The sequence below is a fragment of the Acinonyx jubatus genome, chromosome B3 (assembly GCF_027475565.1).
Source record: "Acinonyx jubatus isolate Ajub_Pintada_27869175 chromosome B3, VMU_Ajub_asm_v1.0, whole genome shotgun sequence".
In the NCBI taxonomy this organism is placed as follows: domain Eukaryota; kingdom Metazoa; phylum Chordata; class Mammalia; order Carnivora; family Felidae; genus Acinonyx; species Acinonyx jubatus.
In genome coordinates this window covers 27,229,561-27,251,325 of record NC_069386.1, presented here as the reverse complement: position 1 = coordinate 27,251,325, position 21,765 = coordinate 27,229,561, and the positions used below count along the sequence as shown (strand labels likewise).

The 21,765-nt window shown below is 37.9% G+C and overlaps 1 protein-coding gene across 8 annotated transcripts in view; it reads left to right on the top strand.

Moving 5' to 3' along the window:
- Window positions 1-21,765, top strand: part of HERC2 (HECT and RLD domain containing E3 ubiquitin protein ligase 2) — a 264,682-nt gene that overhangs the window by 215,093 nt on the left and 27,824 nt on the right. For all 8 annotated transcript variants that reach the window (XR_008299026.1, XM_053223673.1, XM_053223676.1 and 5 more), the window contains 9 exons: window positions 980-1,133; window positions 13,214-13,321; window positions 14,120-14,251; window positions 14,690-14,848; window positions 14,934-15,052; window positions 15,871-15,996; window positions 17,774-17,929; window positions 18,328-18,443; window positions 18,543-18,741. Coding sequence is in view for 7 of the 8 variants with exons in the window: in XM_053223673.1 (XP_053079648.1) it covers window positions 980-1,133; window positions 13,214-13,321; window positions 14,120-14,251; window positions 14,690-14,848; window positions 14,934-15,052; window positions 15,871-15,996; window positions 17,774-17,929; window positions 18,328-18,443; window positions 18,543-18,741 (1,269 nt within the window). In the remaining variant the exon portion in view is untranslated. The remainder of the gene's footprint in view (window positions 1-979; window positions 1,134-13,213; window positions 13,322-14,119; window positions 14,252-14,689; window positions 14,849-14,933; window positions 15,053-15,870; window positions 15,997-17,773; window positions 17,930-18,327; window positions 18,444-18,542; window positions 18,742-21,765) is intronic.

The following is a 21,765-nucleotide window of genomic DNA, read 5'->3' as shown; positions in this document are numbered from 1 at the left end:
TAGTTTGTCATTAACAAAACTATTTACTAAGCTAATCTATTTGTTATCTAAATGTGAGGAAAAATAGAGGAGAAAAATCATTTATTCCTGGAAAGTATGGAATACACAATAGTTTTTTTCTCTAAATTTCAAAAATTTTCAGGCTCTTACTGCTACAATAACATATTCTTATTTGTTTTTAAAAATAGAAATCAAAGAGTTTATAATCACCAGTATTTACCACTTCAATGGTGTGAATCAGTAAAATTTTAAAATGAAATAAGTATTGGGGAGCCTGGGTGGCTCACTTGGTTAAGCGTCTGACTCTTGATTTTGGCTCAGGTCACAATCTCATTATTCACAAGTTTGACAACTGCATCGGGCTCTGTGCTAACAGTGCAAGCCTGCTTGGGATTCTCTCTCCCACCCTCTCTCTCTGCCCCTCCCCTGTGTGTGTTTTCTCTCTCAAAATAAATAAACTTAAAAAAAATGACATAAGGACATTATGGATTGTTCAGAGAAGATGGCATTGGGGCTGACCCTTAATGTCCTGGGTCAAAGGAAATCCCACTTATGTTTGTGCTTGTAGCTGTTTGTTTCAGGTATTATGCTGCTGTTTGATCTGGGTGGCTTGATTGTTCCTATCTATTCCTGCCTCCTCCTGTTTGACCCCCAGTGACTTCTAGGATCTTGGTCATTTTTATCACCTTTCTGCTCCTGCCCTGGATATTTTTGTTCCTGAGGCAGATTTTTCCTCACTAGGAAGTAATCTTGTCTTGGTATAAAAAACTGTTGTGATCACACTTTCATTGGTTGGCACATATTGAGTGTCTTGTGTATGTGAGGCAGCTCCCAGCTACTTACAAGCTTCACAGCACCTCTGAGGTCTGTGCTATCTTGATTTTATAGATGAGGGAACCAAGCCCTTATTTAAACTAGATTTATCAAATTCTGAAGTCCTATCCTGGTGCCCTGATCGTGTCTCTGCTTCCTCCCCCAGGTGGCAGATATGTTGCTGGAGCTCTGTGTCACTGAGTTAGAGGATGTGGCCACAGACTCGCAGAGTGGTCGCTTGTCCTCTCAGCCTGTGGTGGTGGAGAGTAGCCATCCCTACACAGACGACACTTCCTCCAGTGGAACAGTGAAGATACCAGGTACTCAGCGCTGGCCTAGGGGGAGGAGGGGGGAGGAATCTCTGCCTATAGAATAGCTTCATTTCTATAATTGTATCAGAAGTACACCATTTTATAGAAAAGAAGCTACAGAATTGCTTTAGAATTATTTCCCAACTTTTTAAAAATACTTTTTTTCTCAAAATAAACATGATACAGAAAACCATGCAGAATGAATGTTTAGCTTAATGATTGTCAGGTGTGGTTGCCATAGTCGCCAAAACTCAGATCTAGAAGAAGTCCTGTGCCAGTTTCCAGAAACTCTTCTTGTGTCCCCACTAAAGTGATTGCTGCCCGCCCTTAGAGATAATGCTGACTTGTATTTCTGGGCAGTTTCTGTTACCCAGGTGTGTACCCTCTTCTAAGTCTCTTTCTAATTAATAGTTTCTATCTTTTAAGTTTCTTATTGTAACTTGAGTTCTTTCCTTGATTTTCTTTTTCCTTTTTTTCAACAATCTATGTGTTGAGGAACCTCAGCCTTTAACCCATTGGTCTTCCCTGCAGCCTGGATTTACATACTCCTGCTGCACTTCAGCCTATTCTTGATCCTTGTCTTTCTGCAAATTTCTCCTGATTCAGAGTTCCAAGTAGTTCAGACCTTTGGCAAGACCATTGGTGGTTGTGTCCCTGTGCCTGCTTGTCTTTCCTTATGTGATGTCAGCAGCTACTGATACTCAGAGCCTGAGGCCATTAATCCATTGGGGGTTGCAAAATGGTGCTATTCTAATTGCTCCATTCTTTTCCTGTTTATTAGCTGGAATACTTTATAAAGAGATATTTCCCCTCATCCTTTAGTTAGTTATCTAGGGGTGCCGTTTGCATAAGCAAGACAGGATTAAAAGCTTTCTTCTCTTTATATTTTTAAGAGGATGAATTGATTCCCTATCATTCTTTGAAGGTGACCAGAATTTTTTTTTCTTTTATGTTGTTATGAACTTATGGATTTAAACATATATGATGGGCTTTAATCCCTTGTGACTATTATTCTGTTGAAGCTCAAATTATCCCATCTCTAGATATCAGGAACCTCTTCAATTTGTTCCGGAAATGACATTGGTGATCCATTGATAACCTCCATGCAGTCTGGTATAACAAGATGCTTTGGGCTTGTCATGTAGTTTCTGCCCCCTACCTGGAATCTTCCTTGGTGTCTTTCAGTGGAGAAGGCATTTTAGATTACTGGGCTGTCATTGTTTCTAGACCTTTTCAATAGACAGAAGTAGGATGAATGGTTGGGCAGTCCCCTTTCTTTTGAGTTCATACTGATACATTGGATTCAAATTCAGAACTGCAAGGTTTCTATTAACCTCTAACATTACTTCTGTGTTTTCTTCTATACTGAAAATCTTGATTAGATAGGGGATGACAGAATTATAATATCTCAAAATTATTCATTTGCTTTATTTCACATTTCAGAAACAAGAGACTAAGGATTCAAATCTAATATAAGCAAACATGAATACAGTTCCTGAAATAGCAAAAAAAAATTTTGGCTTATTGTCTCTTCCTTCTCCCAACTTTATTAAAATGTGATTATACTGTATCTACCAGAGCATAATAACCATTACATACCGTACTTCTATTCAATCTTCATTTAGTTTTATTTTTACTCGGTTAATGCTCACTTCTAGTCCTTTGTCTCTCTCTCTTTTTTAAAAATATTTATTCATTTTGAGAGGGAGAGAGAGAGTGTGTAAGCAAGGGAGGGGCAGAGAGAGAGGGAGAGAGAGAATCCCAAGCAGGCTCTGTGCTGTCAGCTTAGAGCACGTCATGGGGCTAAATCTCATGAACCATGCCATGACCTGAGCTTAAATCAAGTCGGTCGCTCAACTGACTGAGCCATCCATGGGCCCTATCTCTTTTTTCATTATGATTGACTGAAGCTCACACTTTAGTCAATCCTTCAGTGGGCTCAGGATAGCAGCCCTGGGATTGGCTTGTCCATGACAGTTTGTGCTCAAACTTGAAAGTTAGGTTTTCTTGGTAGTAAATTTTTGGATCACCTATTCTTCCTCTGTGAAAGTGTGATGGTGGTAATCTGTTTTTCCACTTATGTATTGTGCTTTGTTTCAGTAATTTTACTAGAATATGTTTTCAAATGGTTATTATAGGCGGTATTCACAGATAGGTGGTATGTTCCTTTAAAATGCAGTTTCAGACCTGCAGTGCAGACCTGTTGTGTTACAGTTTGTACTGTTTGTAATCCCTTAGCCCTCTTTCATGGACCCATGATCATCATCGTGTATTAGATACCTTTTAGACTCCATGTTAACTATTGCCTCTCAAATACTTCCTACCTTTGTCTTTTTCTTCTTTTCCTCCTTCTGTTTGTTTTAAAGCATCATCTATTTGTGTTCATTTACTCTTATGCCCTTTCTAATTTAGTCTGTATTTAAATTTTTTTTTAATGTTTGTTTTTGAAAGAGACCAAGTGTGAGTTGGGAGGGTCACAGAGAGAGGGAGACACAGAATATGAAGCAGGCTCCAGGCTCTGAGCTGTCAGCGCAGAGTCCAATGAAGGACTTGAACTCATGAGCTGTGAAATCATGACCTGAGCTGAAGTTGGATGCTTAACTGACTGAGCCACCCAGGTGTCCCACTCCAGCTTGGTAATAAAACTTGAAGTCCGGAATTGTGATGCCTCCATTTTTGCCTTTCTTTTTCAAGGTTGCTTTGGCTATTCAAAGTCTTTTGTGGTTCCATATAAATTTTAGGATTGTTTGTTCTAGCTCTGTGAAAAATGCTATTGGTCTTTGGATAGGGATTGCATTAAACGTGTAGATTGCTTTGGGTAGTATAAATATTTTAACAATATTTGTTCTTCCAATTCATGAGCATGGAACATCTTTCCATTTCTTTGTGTCTTCAGTTTCTTTTGTCAGTGTTTTATAGTTTTCACAGTACAGGTCTTTCACCTTTTTGCTTAGGTTTATTCCTAGGTATCTTATTATTTTGGGTGCAATTGTAAATGGGATTTTTTTTTAAATTTCTCTTTCTTTTGCTTCATTATTAATGTATAGAAATGCAACAGATTTCTGCACATTAATTTTGTATCCTGTGATTTTACTGAACTTATTTATTAGTTCTAGTAGTTTTTTTGGTGGAGTCTTTAGAGTTTTCTATGTGAAATATCATGTCATCTGCAAATCAGAAAGTTTTGCTTTTTTTTCTTGCCCATTTGAATACCTTTTATGTCTTTTTGTTTTCTGAATGCTGTGGCTAGGACTTCCAGTACTATGTTGAATAAAAGTGGTGAAAGTGGACATTCTTGTCTTATTCCTGACTTTAGGGGAAAAGCTTTCAGTATTTCCTCATTGAGTATGATGTTCGATGTGGGTTTTTTGTATATGGTCTTAGTTATGCTGAGGTATGTTCCCTCTAAACCTACTTTTTTGAGAGCTTTTAGCATGGTTGGGTGTTATACTTTTTCAGGTGTTTTTTCTGAGTCTGTTGAAATGATCATATGGTGTATATATCATGTTGATGAATTTGTGAATGTGGAACCATGCTTGCATCCTCAGAATAAATCCCATTTTTTGTGGTGAATGGTTTTTTTAATGTAATGTTGAATTTGGTTTGCTAATTTTTTGCTAATTTGGTTTTGCTATTTTTTGAGGATTTTTGCATCTATGTTTATCAGAGATATTGACCTGTAGTTCTCTTTTTTTATGTGGTGTCTTTATCTGGTTTTGGTATCAGGGTGATACTGACACCATAGAATGAGCTTAGAAGTTTTCCTTCCTCTTCTGTTTTTTGGAATAGTTTGAGAAGAACAGGTATTAACTCTTTTTTAAATGTTTGGTAGAGTTCACCTGTGAAACTGTCTAGTCCTGGACTTATATTTGTTGGGAGTTTTTTGATTACTGATTCAGTCTCCTTGCTGGTAATTGGGCTATTCAAATTTTCTATTTCTTCCTGTTTCAGGTTTGGTGAGTAATATGTTTGTAGGAATTTATCCATTTTTTTCTAGGTTGTCTAATTTTTTGGCATATGGTTTTTAATAACATTCCCTTACAATTAAAAAAATTTTTTTTACTGTTTATTTATTTTTGAGACAGAGGGAGACAGAGCGTGAGTGGGGGAGGGGCAGAGAGAAAGGGAGACACAGAATCTGAAACAGGCTCCAGGCTCTGAGTTGTCAGCACAGAGCCTGATGCGGGGCTCCAACCCATGAACCCTGAGATCATGACCTGAGCTGAAGTTGGACGCTTAACTGACTGAGCCATCCAGGTGCCCCTCCCTTACAATTTTATATATTTTTGTGGTGTTGGTTGTTATTTCTCCTCTTTCATTTGTCACTTTTTTTTATTGGAGTTCCTTTTTTTTTTCTTTGATGAGTCTGGCTAGAGGTTTATCAATTTTGTTGATCTTTTCAAAGAACTAGCTCCTGGTTTTATTGATCTATTCTATTGTTTTTTTTAGTTTCTATATCATTTATTTCTGTTCCAATCTTTATTATTTTCTTTCTTCTGCTGGTTTTACATTTCATTTGTTGTTCTTTTTCTAGCTCTTTTAAATGTAAAGTTAGGTTGTTTATGTGAATTTTTCTTTTTTCTTCATGTAGGCCTGTATTGCTATAAACTTACCTCTTAGAACATTTTTGCTGCATTCCAAAAGTTTTGGACCATTTTGTTTGATTCCATGTACTTTTTCCCCCCAAAGTTTATTTACTCATTTTGAGAGAGAGAGTGAGCATGAGCAGGGAGGGGCAGAGAGAGAGGGAGACAGAGAGAGAGAGAGAGAGAGAGAGAGAGAGAGACCCAAGCAGGCTCCATGCTGTAAGCACAGAGTCAGATGTGGGGCTTGAACCCACAAACTGTGAGTTCATGACCTGAGCTGAAATCCAGAGTCAGATACTTAACCAGCTAAGCCACCCAGGCGCCCCTGATTCCATGTACTTTTTGATTTCTTCTTTGATTTCTTGGTTAACCCATTTGTTTTTCAGTAGCATGTTATTTACCCTCCGTGTATTTGTGGTTTTCCAGACTTTTCCTATAATTGATTTCTAGTTTCATAATGTTGTGATCAGAAAAGATGCATGGTATGGCTTTGATTTTCTTGAATTTGTCAAGGCTTGTTTTGTGGACTACTCCGTGATCTATTTTGGAGGATGTTCTGTGCCCTCCTGAAAAGAACATGTATTCTGCTGTTTTTGAATGGAATGTTCTGAATATGTGTGTTAAATTCATCTGGTCCAGTGTGTCATTCAAAGCCACTGTTTCCTTGTTGGTTTTCTGTTTGGATGATCTGTCCATCAGTGTAAGTGGAGTGTTAAAATCTCCTACTATTAGTATGTTACTTTCAATTAGTTTCTTTATGTTTGTTATTAACTATTTTATGTATTTCAGTATTCCTGTATTGAGTGCATAAATATTTACAGTTGTTATATCTTTTTGTTGGAGTGTCCTCTTTATTATTGTAATGTGCCTTTCTTGGTATGTTGTTACAGTCTTTGTTTTAAAATCTACTTTATCTGATATAAGTATTGCCACTTTGGCTTTCTTTTGACATCCATTTATATGATAAGTGTTTCTTCCCCCCCCCCCCAGTGTGCAGGTGTCTTTAGGTCTGAAATGAGTCTCTTGTAGGCAGCATATAGATAGGTCCTGTTTTTTTGTTTGTTTGTTTTGTTTTTTATCCATTCTGACACCTTGTGTCTTTTGATTGGAGCATTTAGTCCATTTACATTCAAAGTGATTATTGATAGATACCTATTTATTGCCATAAATTGATTGTTGTTTTGCAGTTGTTTCTGAGGTTTTTCTCTGATCCTTTTTTCTTTCTTTCATGGTTTGCTGGTTTTCATTAATGATATATTTGAATTTCTTTCTCTTTATTCTTTGCATATCTATTAGTAGGTTTTGATTTGTGGTTACCATTAGGTTTGTATATAACATCTGCATATAAGCAATCTATATTAAGTTGATGGTTGTGTAAGTTTGAACCCATTTTTTTCTCTTCTCTCCCCCAATGTTTTAGTATATGGTGTCATATTTTACATCTGTTTATATTGTGAATACCTTGACTGATTTTAGTTGTGTCATTTTGTTCCCCCAGTCTTTGGGCCTCTTTCTGAGTTGTTTGCTCTGATGTGAGTGTTACCTAGTTGTATCTGTGGGGTAAAGTGAATTTAGGGTTTTCCTATCTGCCTTCTTCCCCAGAAGTGCTTATAATTTCTACTTTTAAAATATATATATTACGAACTTAGCCATTTGTCTCTAATTCCAGGCCATTCTGGGTCCAACCACCTAGTCACATCCAGTTTATTATATGAGCACCATATATTAGTGGGCTGCTCATGTTCCCACTTCTACACCTAACCCTTGTGTCCTCCAGAATCATCTCCCTACAGGACATCCAGAGATGCTCTCTTAAAACCACCCTGTGAACCACCCCAGTCAGAACATGCTGGTCCTCTGCTTAAAACCCACCAGTATATCCCTATAACCTTAAAATAGGAGCTGAACTTCTCTAACCGTGGCCTATACAACTTTGTATGAACCCTGATCACCTCTTCAATGTATTCCTTTCTCCCTCGTTGTCTCTCCCTCCTGGCGCCTCCTCGTCATCTTTCCTAGTCCTGAAATATATTCCAGGCTCAGGATATTTGTCTCACTTCATATTTGCCATCTGCCTGAAATATTCTTCCCCTAGGCAATTAGTTACAGAGTTCTGACCATTCTCTTGTTCAGAGAATTTTTTCCTAACCATCATATGCAGAAACAGCCTTTCCCCAATCTCATTTCACACATGTCTTTCTTTATAGCAGTTTAAAGGGCATCATCTATTCCTTAATCTAGAGCAGAGACTGACTACAATCAGTGTTGTATACATAGGGGGAGAGTGGAAATCCTTTTCCTTGTTCCAGTAGGGTGAATATATTCAGTCTCTCAGCATTAAATTCATTAACTATAGATTTTTCATAAACGCCCTTATCAACTTGGGGAAGTTTCTATTCCTACTTAGTGGGGGGTAGTAGGTACATTTTATGAATGAGTGTTGGATTTGGCAAATGCTTTTTGTGTGTTTTGTTACTCGGTAATGCATATTGCAGAAATCAGTTTTTGGATATTAAACTCACTCTAATCTTAAACAAATCACAGTTGTTCATAATGTATAATCTTTATTATATGTTACAGGATTTGGTTTGCTAATATTTTGTTAAGAATTTTTGCATCTATTTTCATGAATAGTATTGCCCTATAGCTTTCTTTTAGGTTTGTATTTTAAAATTTATTCATTTATTCATATAGCTTTTCTTTCTTGTGATAGCTTTGTCTGGTTTTGGTGTCAGGATAATACTGGCCTTAATACATGTTCCTTCCTCCTCTTTTCTCTGAAAGAGTTTGTGTAGGATTGACATTCTTCCTGTTGGGAACGCAAGATACCTCTCTTCCTGTTGGGGTCTGCAACTGATGAAGAATGGTAGGGCATGAGAGCTCCCCATTCTAGCCTCCTGACTTCATTTGAAATGAGCTTTCCTTTATTCAGCTTCACACATAGGTTTACCAGTTTATTATAAAGGATATTATAAAGGGTGCAGATGAATAGCGAGATGAACAGGTACATAGGATGAGGTCAGGAAAAAACCTGATACAGGGGCTTCTGTTGCTATGAAACTGGGGTATATCATCCTCCCAGCTTGGTGTCTTATCAAATCTTGCTATTCAGGAGTTTTTATGTATCTTAATCTACAATACCCCCTCCACCTTACCTCCCCTTCCCAGAGATCTCTTGGTGGTAATAAAAGAGCCAGCTCTCTAATCATTTGGTCTTTCTGGTGACCAGCTCCATTCTGAGGTAATCTAGAGACCCCACCCTAAATTACCTCATTAGCATAAACTTAGGTGGGCTCAAAAAGGCTCCTTATGAATGACAAAAGACACTCCTAACAGAAAATTTCTAGGGTCTTAGGAGCTTTGTGCCAATGATGAGATACAAGATATGTATAGTAAAATACATATTTTATTATAACACAATAGTGATATTCCTTCTTTTTTTCCTGGTTTTGATCATTTGTATCTTCTACATTTCTGCCCCCCCAATCAGTCATCTTGAAAGTTTATTTTGTTGATCTTTTCAAAGAATAATTTCTGGTTTCATTGACTTGTTTCTTTCTTCAGTTGTTTTTCTGTTTTCTCTTTTACTGATTTCTATTCTGATCTTTATAATTTTCTTCCTTCTGCTTCAGGTACAATATGTTTTTGCTTTTTGTTTTTAGTTTTTTTAAGGTAGAACCATAGATTATTGAGACCTCTTTTCTAATAGAGTTTGAAGTGACAGATTTCCTTCTAAACACTGCTTTGGCTGTGCCACATAAATTATGATAATGCTGTGTTTTCAAGTTTTGTTCAGCCTAAATATTTCCTAATTTCTTTTTTGAGATCTCTTGTTTGAACCATGGATTATTTAGAAGTGCCGTTTAAGTATTGGAGGTTTCCCAAATTTCCTTCTTTTGTTGATTTCTGATTCAATTCCACTGTAGTTATACAATTATGGTTGTAGTTGTTCAGTCATACATTGAATGATTTCACATCTTTTAAATTTATTGAAACTTGTTTTATAGAATGTGGTCTATCATAGAGAATGTTTCATGTCTGTTAATAGGAATGTACTTTCTTCCTTTGTTGGGGGAGTGTTCTGTAATTATTATCTGTAAGGTTAAGATGATTGGTAGTCCTGTTGAAATGTGTAGTCTTACTGATTTTCTTTCATTCATTCTGTCAGTTCTGGAGACTTGGATATTGAAATCTTCAGCTATAATTGTGGACTTGTCTACTTCTTTCATTTCTATCAGCTTTCCATTCATATATTTTGGAGCTTTGTTGTTAGGTGTGCATACCTTTGTAATTGTTATTTATATCTGATGTTTGACTCTTTTTTCAGTGTGAAATGTCCCTTTTTGTTTCTATTAACATTTCTTGCCTTAAAGTCTGTTTTGTGTAATATTTGTATAGCGACTCCATTTCTTTTATGGTGATTGTTTCCATACTAGAGTTTTTTCCATCTTTTTACTTCGAACTTTTTTTTGTCTTTGAGCCTGGGTTTGTCTCTGGTTATGCGCCTTTTAGTTGCATCTTGCTTTTTTCATCCAGCAATCTCTGCTTTTTGATTGAGATGCTTAGGCCATTCATATCTAATGTAATTATGGCTTTGGTTGGATTTACATCCGGCATTTTGCTATATTTTCTCTAATGCCTGTGTCTTCTTTTGTTCTTCCTTTAGTGCTTTCTTTTGTGTTAAAATTTTTTCGTGTGTAACATTTTAATTCCTCTGTTGATTTTCAGCCACTTTTTTTAGTGTTTGCTCTAGGGTCTAAAATAAGCATTTGAATATATCACCATCCACTTCATGGTTAATATCTTAATTCTGGTAAAATGTAGCAACTTTGCTCCAGTGTAGTTCTATTTCCTTTTCTCTCCTTTTTGCTGTTATTGTCATATATGTTACATTTATATATGTTAGAAATCTGTGCCACATACTTGTAACTATATCTGTTATACATACATGTATATGGTATGATAATCATTGCATTATGTCAAGGATTAGCAAACTTCCGTGTGTCACAAAATATTATTTTGATTTTTTTTCTAACCATTTGAAAACACACAAATCATTCTTTGCTCACAGGCTATGCAAAAATGGGGGGTGAGACAAATATGGCCCATGGACTATAGTTTCCTAAGCTCTGCTCCATGTAATATTTTGTCTTTTAAAAGTATTAAGAAAAGGAAAGGGAAAAAAATACTTATGCTGTATCTTAACCCACATATTTCCCTTTTCCAGTGCTTTTTATTTCTTCCCATGGATTCGGGTTTCTGTTTGATATCATTGTATTTCAGCCTGGAATACTGTAAATGGTTTTTCTAAAGCATATCTGCTAGCAGTTCTCTCACTATGTGTTTATTTGGGAATGTTTTAATTTCGCCTTCACTTTTTGAAGGATAGTTTTGCTAGATATAGATTTCTTAGTTTAGAAATCTTAGAGTTTTTCCCTTTTATTATTTTAAACATGTCATCCCACTGGTTTCTGACGTCCATTGAAGGCAGCCATTAATGGTATTTTGTATCCCTAGATGTTTTGTGACTTTTTTTTTAATCTTGCTGCTTTCATGATTTTCTCTTTTTGTCTTTGGTTTTCAGTAGTTTCAGTATAATATGTCTAGGTGTGGATCTCTTTGTTTTATCCTACTTGGGATTTATTAATTTTGGGAACGGTAGATTAATGTTTTTTATCAAATAAGGAGGTTTGGGCTGTATTTTTTAATTACTCTTTCTGTGTCCTTTTTTTCTCTTCTGTTTTTTGGGGGGAAATTCCCAGATGCATATGTTTGTATTCCTTAATGTTGTCTCCTAGGTGTTTGAGACTTTCTCATTTTTCCTGTCTTTTTTCTCTTATTTTCCAGGAGTAAGAGAGAAATGATACAGTCTTCAATTTGACTCCCTTTTTTCTGCCATTTTGCCCATCTAATGAATTTTTCATTTGGGTCATTCTATTTTCCAACTCCAAAGTTTCCTTTTAGTACTTTTTTCATAGTTTCTCCCTCTTTATTGAGATTCTATATTTGTTAAGTCAGTCTTATCATTTGTTACCATGTTTTCTGTGTTACCTTATTTTCTCTGGTTTTCTTGGATTTTTCGAACATTTCAGTTGCTTTATTGTTTGCTAGATCTAGCATTTGGGCATCAGAGTTCATTTTTATTGACTGATTTTACTTTTGAGTATGGCTCACATTTTTCAGTGTTTTTGCTTGTCTCATAATTTTTTTGAAAAGCAAACATTTTAGGTAGTAGTATGTAGTATCATCTGGATTCTGATATTCTTTTTCAAGATTTGTATTGGTTGATGGGTTATTTTCATTGTGTTCTGTACTTGTTTTGTAACATGACTGTAATTCTCTCTGAAATCTGGTTCCCTCACAGCATGTGGCCTCTGATGTCCCGGTTTCATTCTTTTGTTCTCATTTTTGTTCTCTAGCCTGACTTCTAGGGTTTGTTCTGTATCCTCTTGGCTTATGCTCAAGCCTGTTGATCTCCCCTTCTGTTGGTGGATCTACATGCAGGTGGGAGCAGGGAGGGCATAGAACTCTGTTTTGGCAGTTTTCCTGTGTGTGCGCATCCCAGTTTGTCCAGGCCTCCATGATGCCCTCATTGGCCCTTCTGTGCTCTCTGAATTTTATGGTCTCCTTGTTAAATTTCTGGATAGTTCTCAGATTTAATACTTACCTCTTAGATTTGATACTCACTCGCCAAATCATGTTCTCAGGCCAGTGGAGATGGAGGCTTTCTTGTTGGTCTTTTTATTAGCAGTGCCCCTGGCATGCATTTTCTGCTCCCTGCTCTGCACCAGTCAGCTTCCCCTGGAGGCAGAGTCCCATCTTGGTAGAACTGTCCTCCAGCTTGGATGGAAACATACCCAGGCAAGAACATCATAGGTACTCCCATCTCTATCCAAGTTTGGCAGTTTTTTTCATGAATAAACACGTCTCAACTTGTTGTTTGCCTTTAATTTATTTGCAGAGCCCTGAGATCATCATCTTTTATAATTTTGAATGGTTTTATAGCTGCTTTGAAGGAGGGGATTTGTTAACCTCTTCCTTCCACCATAACCTAGGTCCTGCTCTTCATTAATTATTTTGTAAGCTAACTTTTCCCACAGAAGACTCTAGATCTAATACTAAATGTTGATGAATATGGTTTCATGTGGCATTTTAAATGTGTGTGGGGTGGGGGGATAATAAAGTTTGGTCTGGCAACTGAGGTTGCAGCCTGAAAATTTGCCCAGAAATGAGAGCACAAAATGAATTTGCCAAGCAGAAGTGTATTCTTGGGCTTTCCATCACAGGTGAAGTCTTCTGTGGGAGATAAAGTGGGGGGAAAGAGGCAGTCAATCTTAGATTCTTGTCTATGAGGTCAGTTCCTCCTGACTTTCTGCTTTTCATTAGCTGTTAAACATCATATTAGTCTCACTGTTTCTATGTGTCTGTTGCGGCTTATGGCCTTGTCTGTGGTATGTCATTTGGGAGTGATCACTGTGTGTTTTGTGCTCACTTGACCTCCAGGTGCAGAAGGACTCAGGGTGGAGTTTGACCGGCAGTGCTCTACAGAGAGGCGCCACGACCCTCTCACAGTCATGGATGGTGTCAACAGGATTGTCTCCGTGCGGTCAGGTGTGAAGGGAGGTTGAACAGGACACTATCTGCCCACCTTCATAGAACAGAACTAGTAACTTACTAAACAGAATGCTACTGCTTCATTCCTGTGTGAGACTAAAGGAAGGGATAGTAAGCTATTTTGCTGCAAAGTATAGAAGGTTTTGTCTGCCTGTTCACAGTACTTTGAGTAAGATAGTTATGAGAATGGTATCTGCACCTCACCAGTGAATTACTGGGTTCCTGGTAGGTCCTTGTCAGGACATTGGCCATCTTGGAGGCCCAGTTTCACCCAGATAGCTAGAGATGGTGCTGTAAGACATATGGGAGTACCAGGCTTGTGCAAACTAAAATTTGATGTATGAAAAAGCTTCCTAAAGGGACTTGGTTTATAATTGACTGCAGTAAGGGCTGGGCTCAGGTTTTGGTAAGATTGTATGCTCTGTGAGGAAATCTGGGGCTCTTTCTCCTGTTTCCTGGGTAACTGCCATCACATAAGACCTTCCCCAGGAAACTCTCTGTAGCCCTTGACCTGGGCTTGTGTGCTGCTGGCTCTGCAGTGTGGTAGCTATGTATCAGGGCAGTGCCCGCCTGTCTTCATTTTCCCTAGTACTTGATGTAATGTGTATGGAAGGGCAGTATGTATTAAGTATCATTCACTAGGAGTAGAGGGAACTCAGATTTTGGAGAACTTGGGTTGGAGGAGCCAGCTGTTCTTGAGACATAGTGTGAATGATTTTGCTTTGTTTTTAAAAAAGTTTGTGTTTATCACATGACATAGTGAACCCAACCCTGGGGCATAATTTTCCCCACTAGGCCGAGAATGGTCTGACTGGTCCAGTGAGCTACGCATCCCAGGGGATGAGTTGAAGTGGAAGTTCATCAGTGATGGGTCTGTGAATGGATGGGGCTGGCGCTTCACAGTCTATCCCATCATGCCAGCTGCAGGTAAGTAGGGGGCTTGCGATGTCCAAATCTTGATGACTCAAGCAAGGTGGACACATAAATTGTTTTCATTTAGTACATTGTACTCTGCCTTCTCCTGTTGTGTTGGGAGCCAGCACTGCCCAAGGCCCCACCACAGTGGTGATCATAACTGCCAAAGAGCAACCTTAGTAGCCCAGTTGTTGGGATGTTAGGACTCCATTACCTAATGGGAAAGGAGTTATTATTGTTGAATGAACTTCTTAAGCTGTTTGATTTTCAGATAAAATGTCTAATACAGTGCATAGTTGTGTGACATAGACAGTGGCGGTACCAGGGGCACCCTCTAAGCATGGCATCTGAGTAGATGAGGCCCACTCGTTGGTCAGATTTTACAGGTCTCCTTGTGGGGTAGCCCTTATCCTGTCCAACATGGAAACATTTACAATGCTCATTTCGCAGGCCCTAAAGACCTCCTTTCTGATCGCTGTGTCCTCTCCTGTCCGTCCATGGACTTGGTGACATGTCTGTTAGACTTCCGGCTCAATCTCACCTCAAACAGAAGCATTGTCCCTCGCCTTGCAGCATCACTGGCAGCCTGTGCACAGCTGAGTGCCTTAGGTAAATAGCACCTTTATTATCATGTCTGTTGTACTTGATGGGAAAAATGGTCAAGCTTCTGATATTTTCTGTCTGCTCATTTAAGCTGCCAGTCACAGAATGTGGGCCCTTCAGAGACTGAGGAAGCTGCTTACAACTGAATTTGGGCAATCAATTAACATAAACAGGCTACTTGGAGATAATGATGGAGAAGCAAGAGCTTTGGTACGGAACATTACTTCACAGTTTCTAGATGTTTGACTTTGGGAATAAAATGTTGCTTGAATAATTTAAGGGGCGTCTGGGTGGCTCAGTCAGTTGAGTGTCTGACTTTGGCTCAGCTCATGATCTCGCAGTCTGTGAGTTCGAGCCCCACATCAGGCCCTGTGCTGACAGCTCAGAGCCTGGAGCCTGCTTCAGATTCTGTATCTCCCTCTCTCTCTGCCCCTCCTCCACTCACACTCTATCTCTGTCTCTCAAAAATGAATAAATGTTAAAAAAAAAATTTAAAAAAATATTGCTTGAAAAATTTAAGTCACTGAGAAGAGTTGGGAAATTCTACATAACAATAAGCCTGCTTTTGTCCCATCCAGACTCCTTTATGTTACTCCATATACTGAGTGCAGGCTGGCCTGTGATTTTTGGAAACAAAGATGTGTCAATGGCTGTGAGCATAGGATTGTATCTGTTAGACTTTTCAACAAGTCTGGCTCACCACATCCCCTTATTTTGTTGGATGAGGTAGTTACTGTTAAAAGGATGCTTGATCCTAACGATCTTGGGAGTTGGGACTTTGTAGGCCAAAAAGGGCCTGGTTCCCTGCAAGTGGCTATATTGAAATCTAGACCAAGCATCCTGAGGTAAATTTTCAAGCTCTTCTTTTAAATTTTAGTGTTCATCAAACCTATTTGATAATATCAATACACATTTTTTTAGGGAGAATAATATCAATATAACAAAACTTTTGACTCACAGAAATAAAATTGTTACTTTCCCTACATTTTGGATTGCTTTACTAGGATATAATCTTGTTGTTTTCTTAGAGTTTTACAGGTAGTGCTCTTGCTGCTTTGGTAAAAGGCCTTCCGGAAGCTTTGCAAAGGCAATTTGAATATGAAGATCCTATTGTAAGAGGTGGCAAGCAACTGCTCCACAGCCCATTCTTTAAGGTAATGTTTGAGTTGTTTTAAAGTGATGAGACCCACAAAAGTATGGCCAACTAATCTTTGACAAAGTAGGAAAGAATATCCAATGGAAAAAATACAGTCTTTTTAACAAGTGGTGCTGGGAGAACTGGACAGCAACATGCAGAAGAATAAAACTAGACCACTTTCTTACACCATTCACAAAATAAACTCAACATGGATGAAGGACCTGAATGTGAGACAGGAAACCATCAAAACCCTAGAGAAGAAAGCAGGAAAAAACCTCTCTGACCTCAGCTACAGCAATTTCTTACTTGACATATCTCCAAAGGCAAGGAAATTAAAAGCAAAAATGAATTATTGGGACCTTATGAAGATAAAAAGCTTCTGCACTGCAAAGGAAACAATCAACAAAACTAAAAGGCAGCCGATGGAATGGGAAAAGACATTTGCAAATGACATATCAGACAAAGGTCTAGTATCCATAATCTATAAATAACTCACCAAACTCCACACCCGGAAAACAAATGATCCAGTGAAGAAATGGGCAGGAGACATGAGTAGACACTTTTCTAAAGAAGACATCCAGATGGCCAACAGGCACATGAAAAGATGCTCAACATCACTCCTCATCAAGGAAATACAAATCAAAACCACACTGAGATACCACCTCATGCCAGTCAGAGTGGCTAAAACAAACAAATCAGGAGACTATAGGTGTTGGTGGGAATGCAAACTGGTGTAGCCGCTCTGGAAAACAGTGTGGAGGTTCCTCAGAAAGTTAAAAATAGATCTACCCTATCAGCAATAGCACTGCTAGGAATTTACCCAAGGGATACAGGAGTGCTGATGCATAGGCACATGTGTACCCCAATGTTTATAGCAGCACTTTCAACAATAGCCAAATTATGGAAAGAGCCTAAATGTCCATCAACTAGTAAATGGATAAAGAAGTTGTGGTTTATATACACAGTGGAATACTACTTGGCAATGAGAAAGAATGAAATCTGGCCTTTTGTAGCAACATGGATGAAACTGGAGAGTGTTATGCTAAGTGAAATAAGTCATACAGAGAAAGATGCCATATGTTTTCACTCTTATGTGGATCCTGAGAAACTTAACAGAAGACCATGGGGGAGAGGAAGGGGGAAAAAGTTACAGAGAGGGAAGGAGGCAAACCATAAGAGGCTCTTAAAAACTGAGAATAAACTGAGGGTTGATGGGGGTGGGAGGGAGGGGAAAGCGGGTGATGGGCATTGAGAAGGGCACCTGTTGGGATTAGCACTGGGTGTTGTATGGAAACCAATTTGACAATAAATTTCATATTAAAAATAAATAAATAAAGTGATGAGAGAGCTGGTTGGCTAGGAGAGACACAGAGAGTGGTCGTGCGTAGTGCACCACATTTCAGGCCTCCTTGAGGACATGGGTAAGTATTGCTGAAGTTGAATATGAAAAATTTCCAGAAATGACTATGACCTAATAAGCCCTTAATACTTTAGCCAGGTATTATTAGTGTACTTTGAGATGCTTGACTTAGGCAGTAAGTGTTGTGGCAGTTGTCAGATCTGAGGTCTTGTGTATAAGGCGCATCACTAGGAGCTGGGTGGGAATAATCCACACCACTGGTAATGGTAAAACACTTGCAGACACATAGCAGTCAGCCTGGAATAAGGAGCTCCTGAATGAGAACTCACAGAAACCCTGTAATGGTGTCTGTCTTTAGCATGCAGTGTTGGTGAAATAGATTCTTAGCTGCATTTCTGAGCTTCCTTGTTTTGTTAATTTTTGGTTGCTACAGGTACTGGTAGCTCTTGCTTGTGACCTGGAGCTAGACACTCTCCCTTGCTGTGCTGAGACACACAAGTGGGCTTGGTTCCGAAGGTACTGCATGGCCTCCCGCGTTGCTGTGGCCCTGGACAAAAGAACACCCTTGCCACGTCTTTTTCTTGATGAGGTATAGCATGTTATTTTGGAATGTAAAAACATTTTCCTTATTCAGTCATGGTGTAAACAGATGCCAATATTATGAGACACAGCAACATTTCTCTTACAAAGGGATACCATAAAGAAAAAAATCACATAGGTGAAAATGAATAAATGCATACTGTGAATTTCAGTTAAAGTTTATTTTTAGTAAACTAAAGATATACTAGTACTGCCCAGACATTTCAATATCTTAGACTTGATTATAATTGTATTGATTTTGCTTATTAACTATAAAATCACAGTATTGATGTTGGCATTCCCTCAGATTCTGCAATCGGGATTACTCCTGTGTTGTTACCTTAATATTATGTGTTTCATTTTTGAGAGGTGAGTGTTTATTGATAATCTCATAATCATGTTGTCTAGGTGGCTAAGAAAATTCGTGAGTTAATGGCAGACAGTGAACACATGGATGTTCTCCACGAGAGCCACAACATTTTTAAAAGAGAGCAAGACGAACAACTTGTGCAGTGGATGAACAGGTTATTATATCAGAACCAAGAATAATGCTGTACACTGGGGAAAGGTGTTGTATGTGCAGTTCTTTCCCATGTTAATTGTTCACTTAATGTTTGTTGTAGGCGACCAGATGACTGGACTCTTTCTGCGGGTGGCAGTGGAACAATTTATGGATGGGGGCATAATCATAGGGGACAGCTTGGGGGCATCGAAGGTGCAAAAGTTAAAGTTCCCACTCCATGTGAAGCTCTTGCAACTCTCAGACCCGTGCAGTTAATTGGAGGAGAACAGACTCTGTTTGCAGTGACAGCTGATGGAAAGGTAAGGGTGCCTTTTCTGTGTCATACGTTAAAAACTAAGAGACAGCTATGGCTAGAGTGCGTTATTGGTCCATGGTATGTGTAAGGACTCTGTATTAAAACGTTATCTCAAGGTTAATAGTACTTATTGTTGGAAGCAGTTATCATTCTAAAATATTTCTGTATGATCTTTGATGTGTTCTATAACTTTACAGTGTTTTATTTTGAAATACAGCGTACGTAGAAAAGTGTACTGTTTGCATATCAATAATACATTAGAGTATTCCTTTTTTTTATTTGCTAGTGTAATGCTTTTTAAAAATTAATTGCTTCTAGTATGATGAAATGGTTAATACTTACATATTGTCTTTATGTTTGGTGACCTTATTCAACTATTTTCTTTCTTTTGTATATCTCAGAATTTCTTGTATCTTCTTTATAGAGTCATAATCTGTAAATCAGTTTTGTTCCTTTTCAGTTCACCACTCTTATTTTTTCCTTTTTGTGTGGAAGAAAGGAAGCTCATTGTATTGGGTTGTTTTGATATAATATTGAGCAGGGGTGGTAGTTGTGGGCTTGTTCTTGTCTTAATCCAGTTTGCAAAGTAAACACTGTGATTGAACATTTCACAAACTTACTGTGAGGTTTTGGTGGATGATCTTTATGAGATCTTTATGAGGAAATTTCCTTCTCTTTCTATATTAAAAAAAACTATTCCTATGGATGTTTTCTCCTTTAGTGGATTTATGTCGTGAATTGGATTAATTGGTTTTCTTATATTAAACCCACTTGCATTCTGTGGAGACACCCACCTTGGTCAGGATGTTTTATATTTTTTTAGTTTGTGTTTGTGAATATTTTCTTTGGGATTTTTGGGAGCCCCAAGATCTTAAAGTGCTATTATAATAATGTTTCTGTCTTATATATTCCTTGTCTGATTTTGGTACTCTATTATTATATATCTATTTAACTTACAACAATTAACTTAAAAATGCATGTTCATTATCTTGCAGTTTCTCTGGGTCAGGACTCTGGAAGGTGGCTTAGCTTGGTCCTCCCACCTAGGATCTCTCCCCAGGCTGCAGTTGCCTCAGGGCTATACTGAGCATTCAGTTCCTCATGAGTTGTTAGTTGAGGCTGCCCTCAGTTCTTTGCCACATCACACTGTAGCAGCTGGCTTCCTCAGAGCAAGCAAGGGAGGTGTAGCAAGACACAAGTTACAGTCTTGTGTGACCTAATCCAAAAGTGACAGTCCATCCTTGTTGCCATATTCTGTCCATTAGAATTGAGTCACTAGGTCTAGCCCATGTTCAAGGAGAAGGGATTACACAGGGTGTGAATTAGGGACTCTTGGGAACCACATCAGAGACTGCCTGCCAAGAATATCAAGATTGTGCTAGTCTCATAAAAAAGGGTTGAAGTGTTTTGTTTTGTTTTGTTTTGTTTCCTTTTTCTATTCTCTGGAGAATTCTATGTCTTTTATTGTTTCCTGGTTATTATGCATATGTAAAATCTGAAGTGAATTACTACTTCTGTCCTCCTCCCAAGTAATACAAACAGCTGATACTTTGTTATCCTGTGTTCTGGCACAAACCCATTAGGGAATGATAGGCATTATTATTTTTGTTGTTATTTTTCCAGATTTACCCAAATGTTGCACATGTCTTTGCTCACATTATTTCTTATGTCTCAGACCTTATATCTTTAAACAGTTTCTTCTACTTCATTTTGCTTCTACTTTATATTTTCATTTTTCTTTAGTGAGTCTTTTGTTGGTTTATCCTCAGATTGTTTTTGTTTATTTGAATATGTCTTTATTTTATCCTTTATCCTAAGTAAGAGCTGCAAACATTTTCTGTAAAGGTCGTGATAGTATTTTTGGCTCTATGGGTCATGTGGTCTCTGTTGGCAACTATGAAAACAAGCCTATGAATGATATGTAAATGAATGTGTCTGGCTATGTCCAATAAAGCTTTATTTACAAAAGTACATGGCGGGCCTGATTTGACTCATGGGCCATAATTTGCCAACCCCTGTTCTAGAGTATGAAATTTTAAGTTGACTGTTATTTTCAGTCAGCCTGTTAAACGTTTTATTCTTTTGGATTTTGGACTTCATTGTTGCTAATGAGATGTCAGCAGTCAGACTAACTTTTACCCAAATGGAGGTAATAAATCTTTTCTCTATGGCTGCTTTTAAGATATTTCTTTAGTGATCTGCATTTTGCTGTGATATATTTTTATTGCCCTTTTTTGTTTTACTTTGTTTTTGCCAGGTGGTAAGGGATGGGAGAGGGGGGCTTTCTGGCTCTTGAGAAGTGGTCTTTAAACAACTCTGGTAAATTCCTAGACTGTTTTTTTGCCTCAGATATTGCCTCTACCATATTCTCCGTGTGATCTCTGCCTGAAAATGTGTTCTGATTGTTGAGTGCTTTATATCTCTAACTCCTTCTTTATATCTCTATATATGAGTGCTTTATATCTCTAACTCCATGTTTCCTCTTCTCTTTGTGTTTCTATGTTATATGCTAAAGAATGTCTTCAGATTCATCTTCTAGTCTCTTGTTACCTATTTATAATCTGCTATTAAATGTATCTGGGTATTTAATTTCAATTATTGTTTTTTTAATCCCTGGAAGTTCTGCTTTGGGTAATTTTGTAATTCCTTATTCCTTAGGGATACTTTCAAGCTTTTATTTCTTTAAAGATAATATTGGACTGTTGTTCTGACTCCCTCATGGCATCTTTTTTCAACTGTGAGCTGACCCTTTTCCTTAGAAAATTTTATGTAGAAATTCTTTGAGGCTTAGTTGGAAATCACTCATCAAAAGAGAATTTATAACCCTGGGGTACTACAAATCTAAGTCATTGTAAATTAAATTCCCAAAGGAATTTAGACCATACATATTATAAATTTAGACTGAAACCAACCTAATGATCACCTTTCATGGTTGTGAATTCTCAGGAGAGCTTTTTCTCCATATAATTTAGTGCTGAGATTGAGAAAGGGAACTTGCTTTGTTGTTTTCTTTTTATTCCTCACAGTT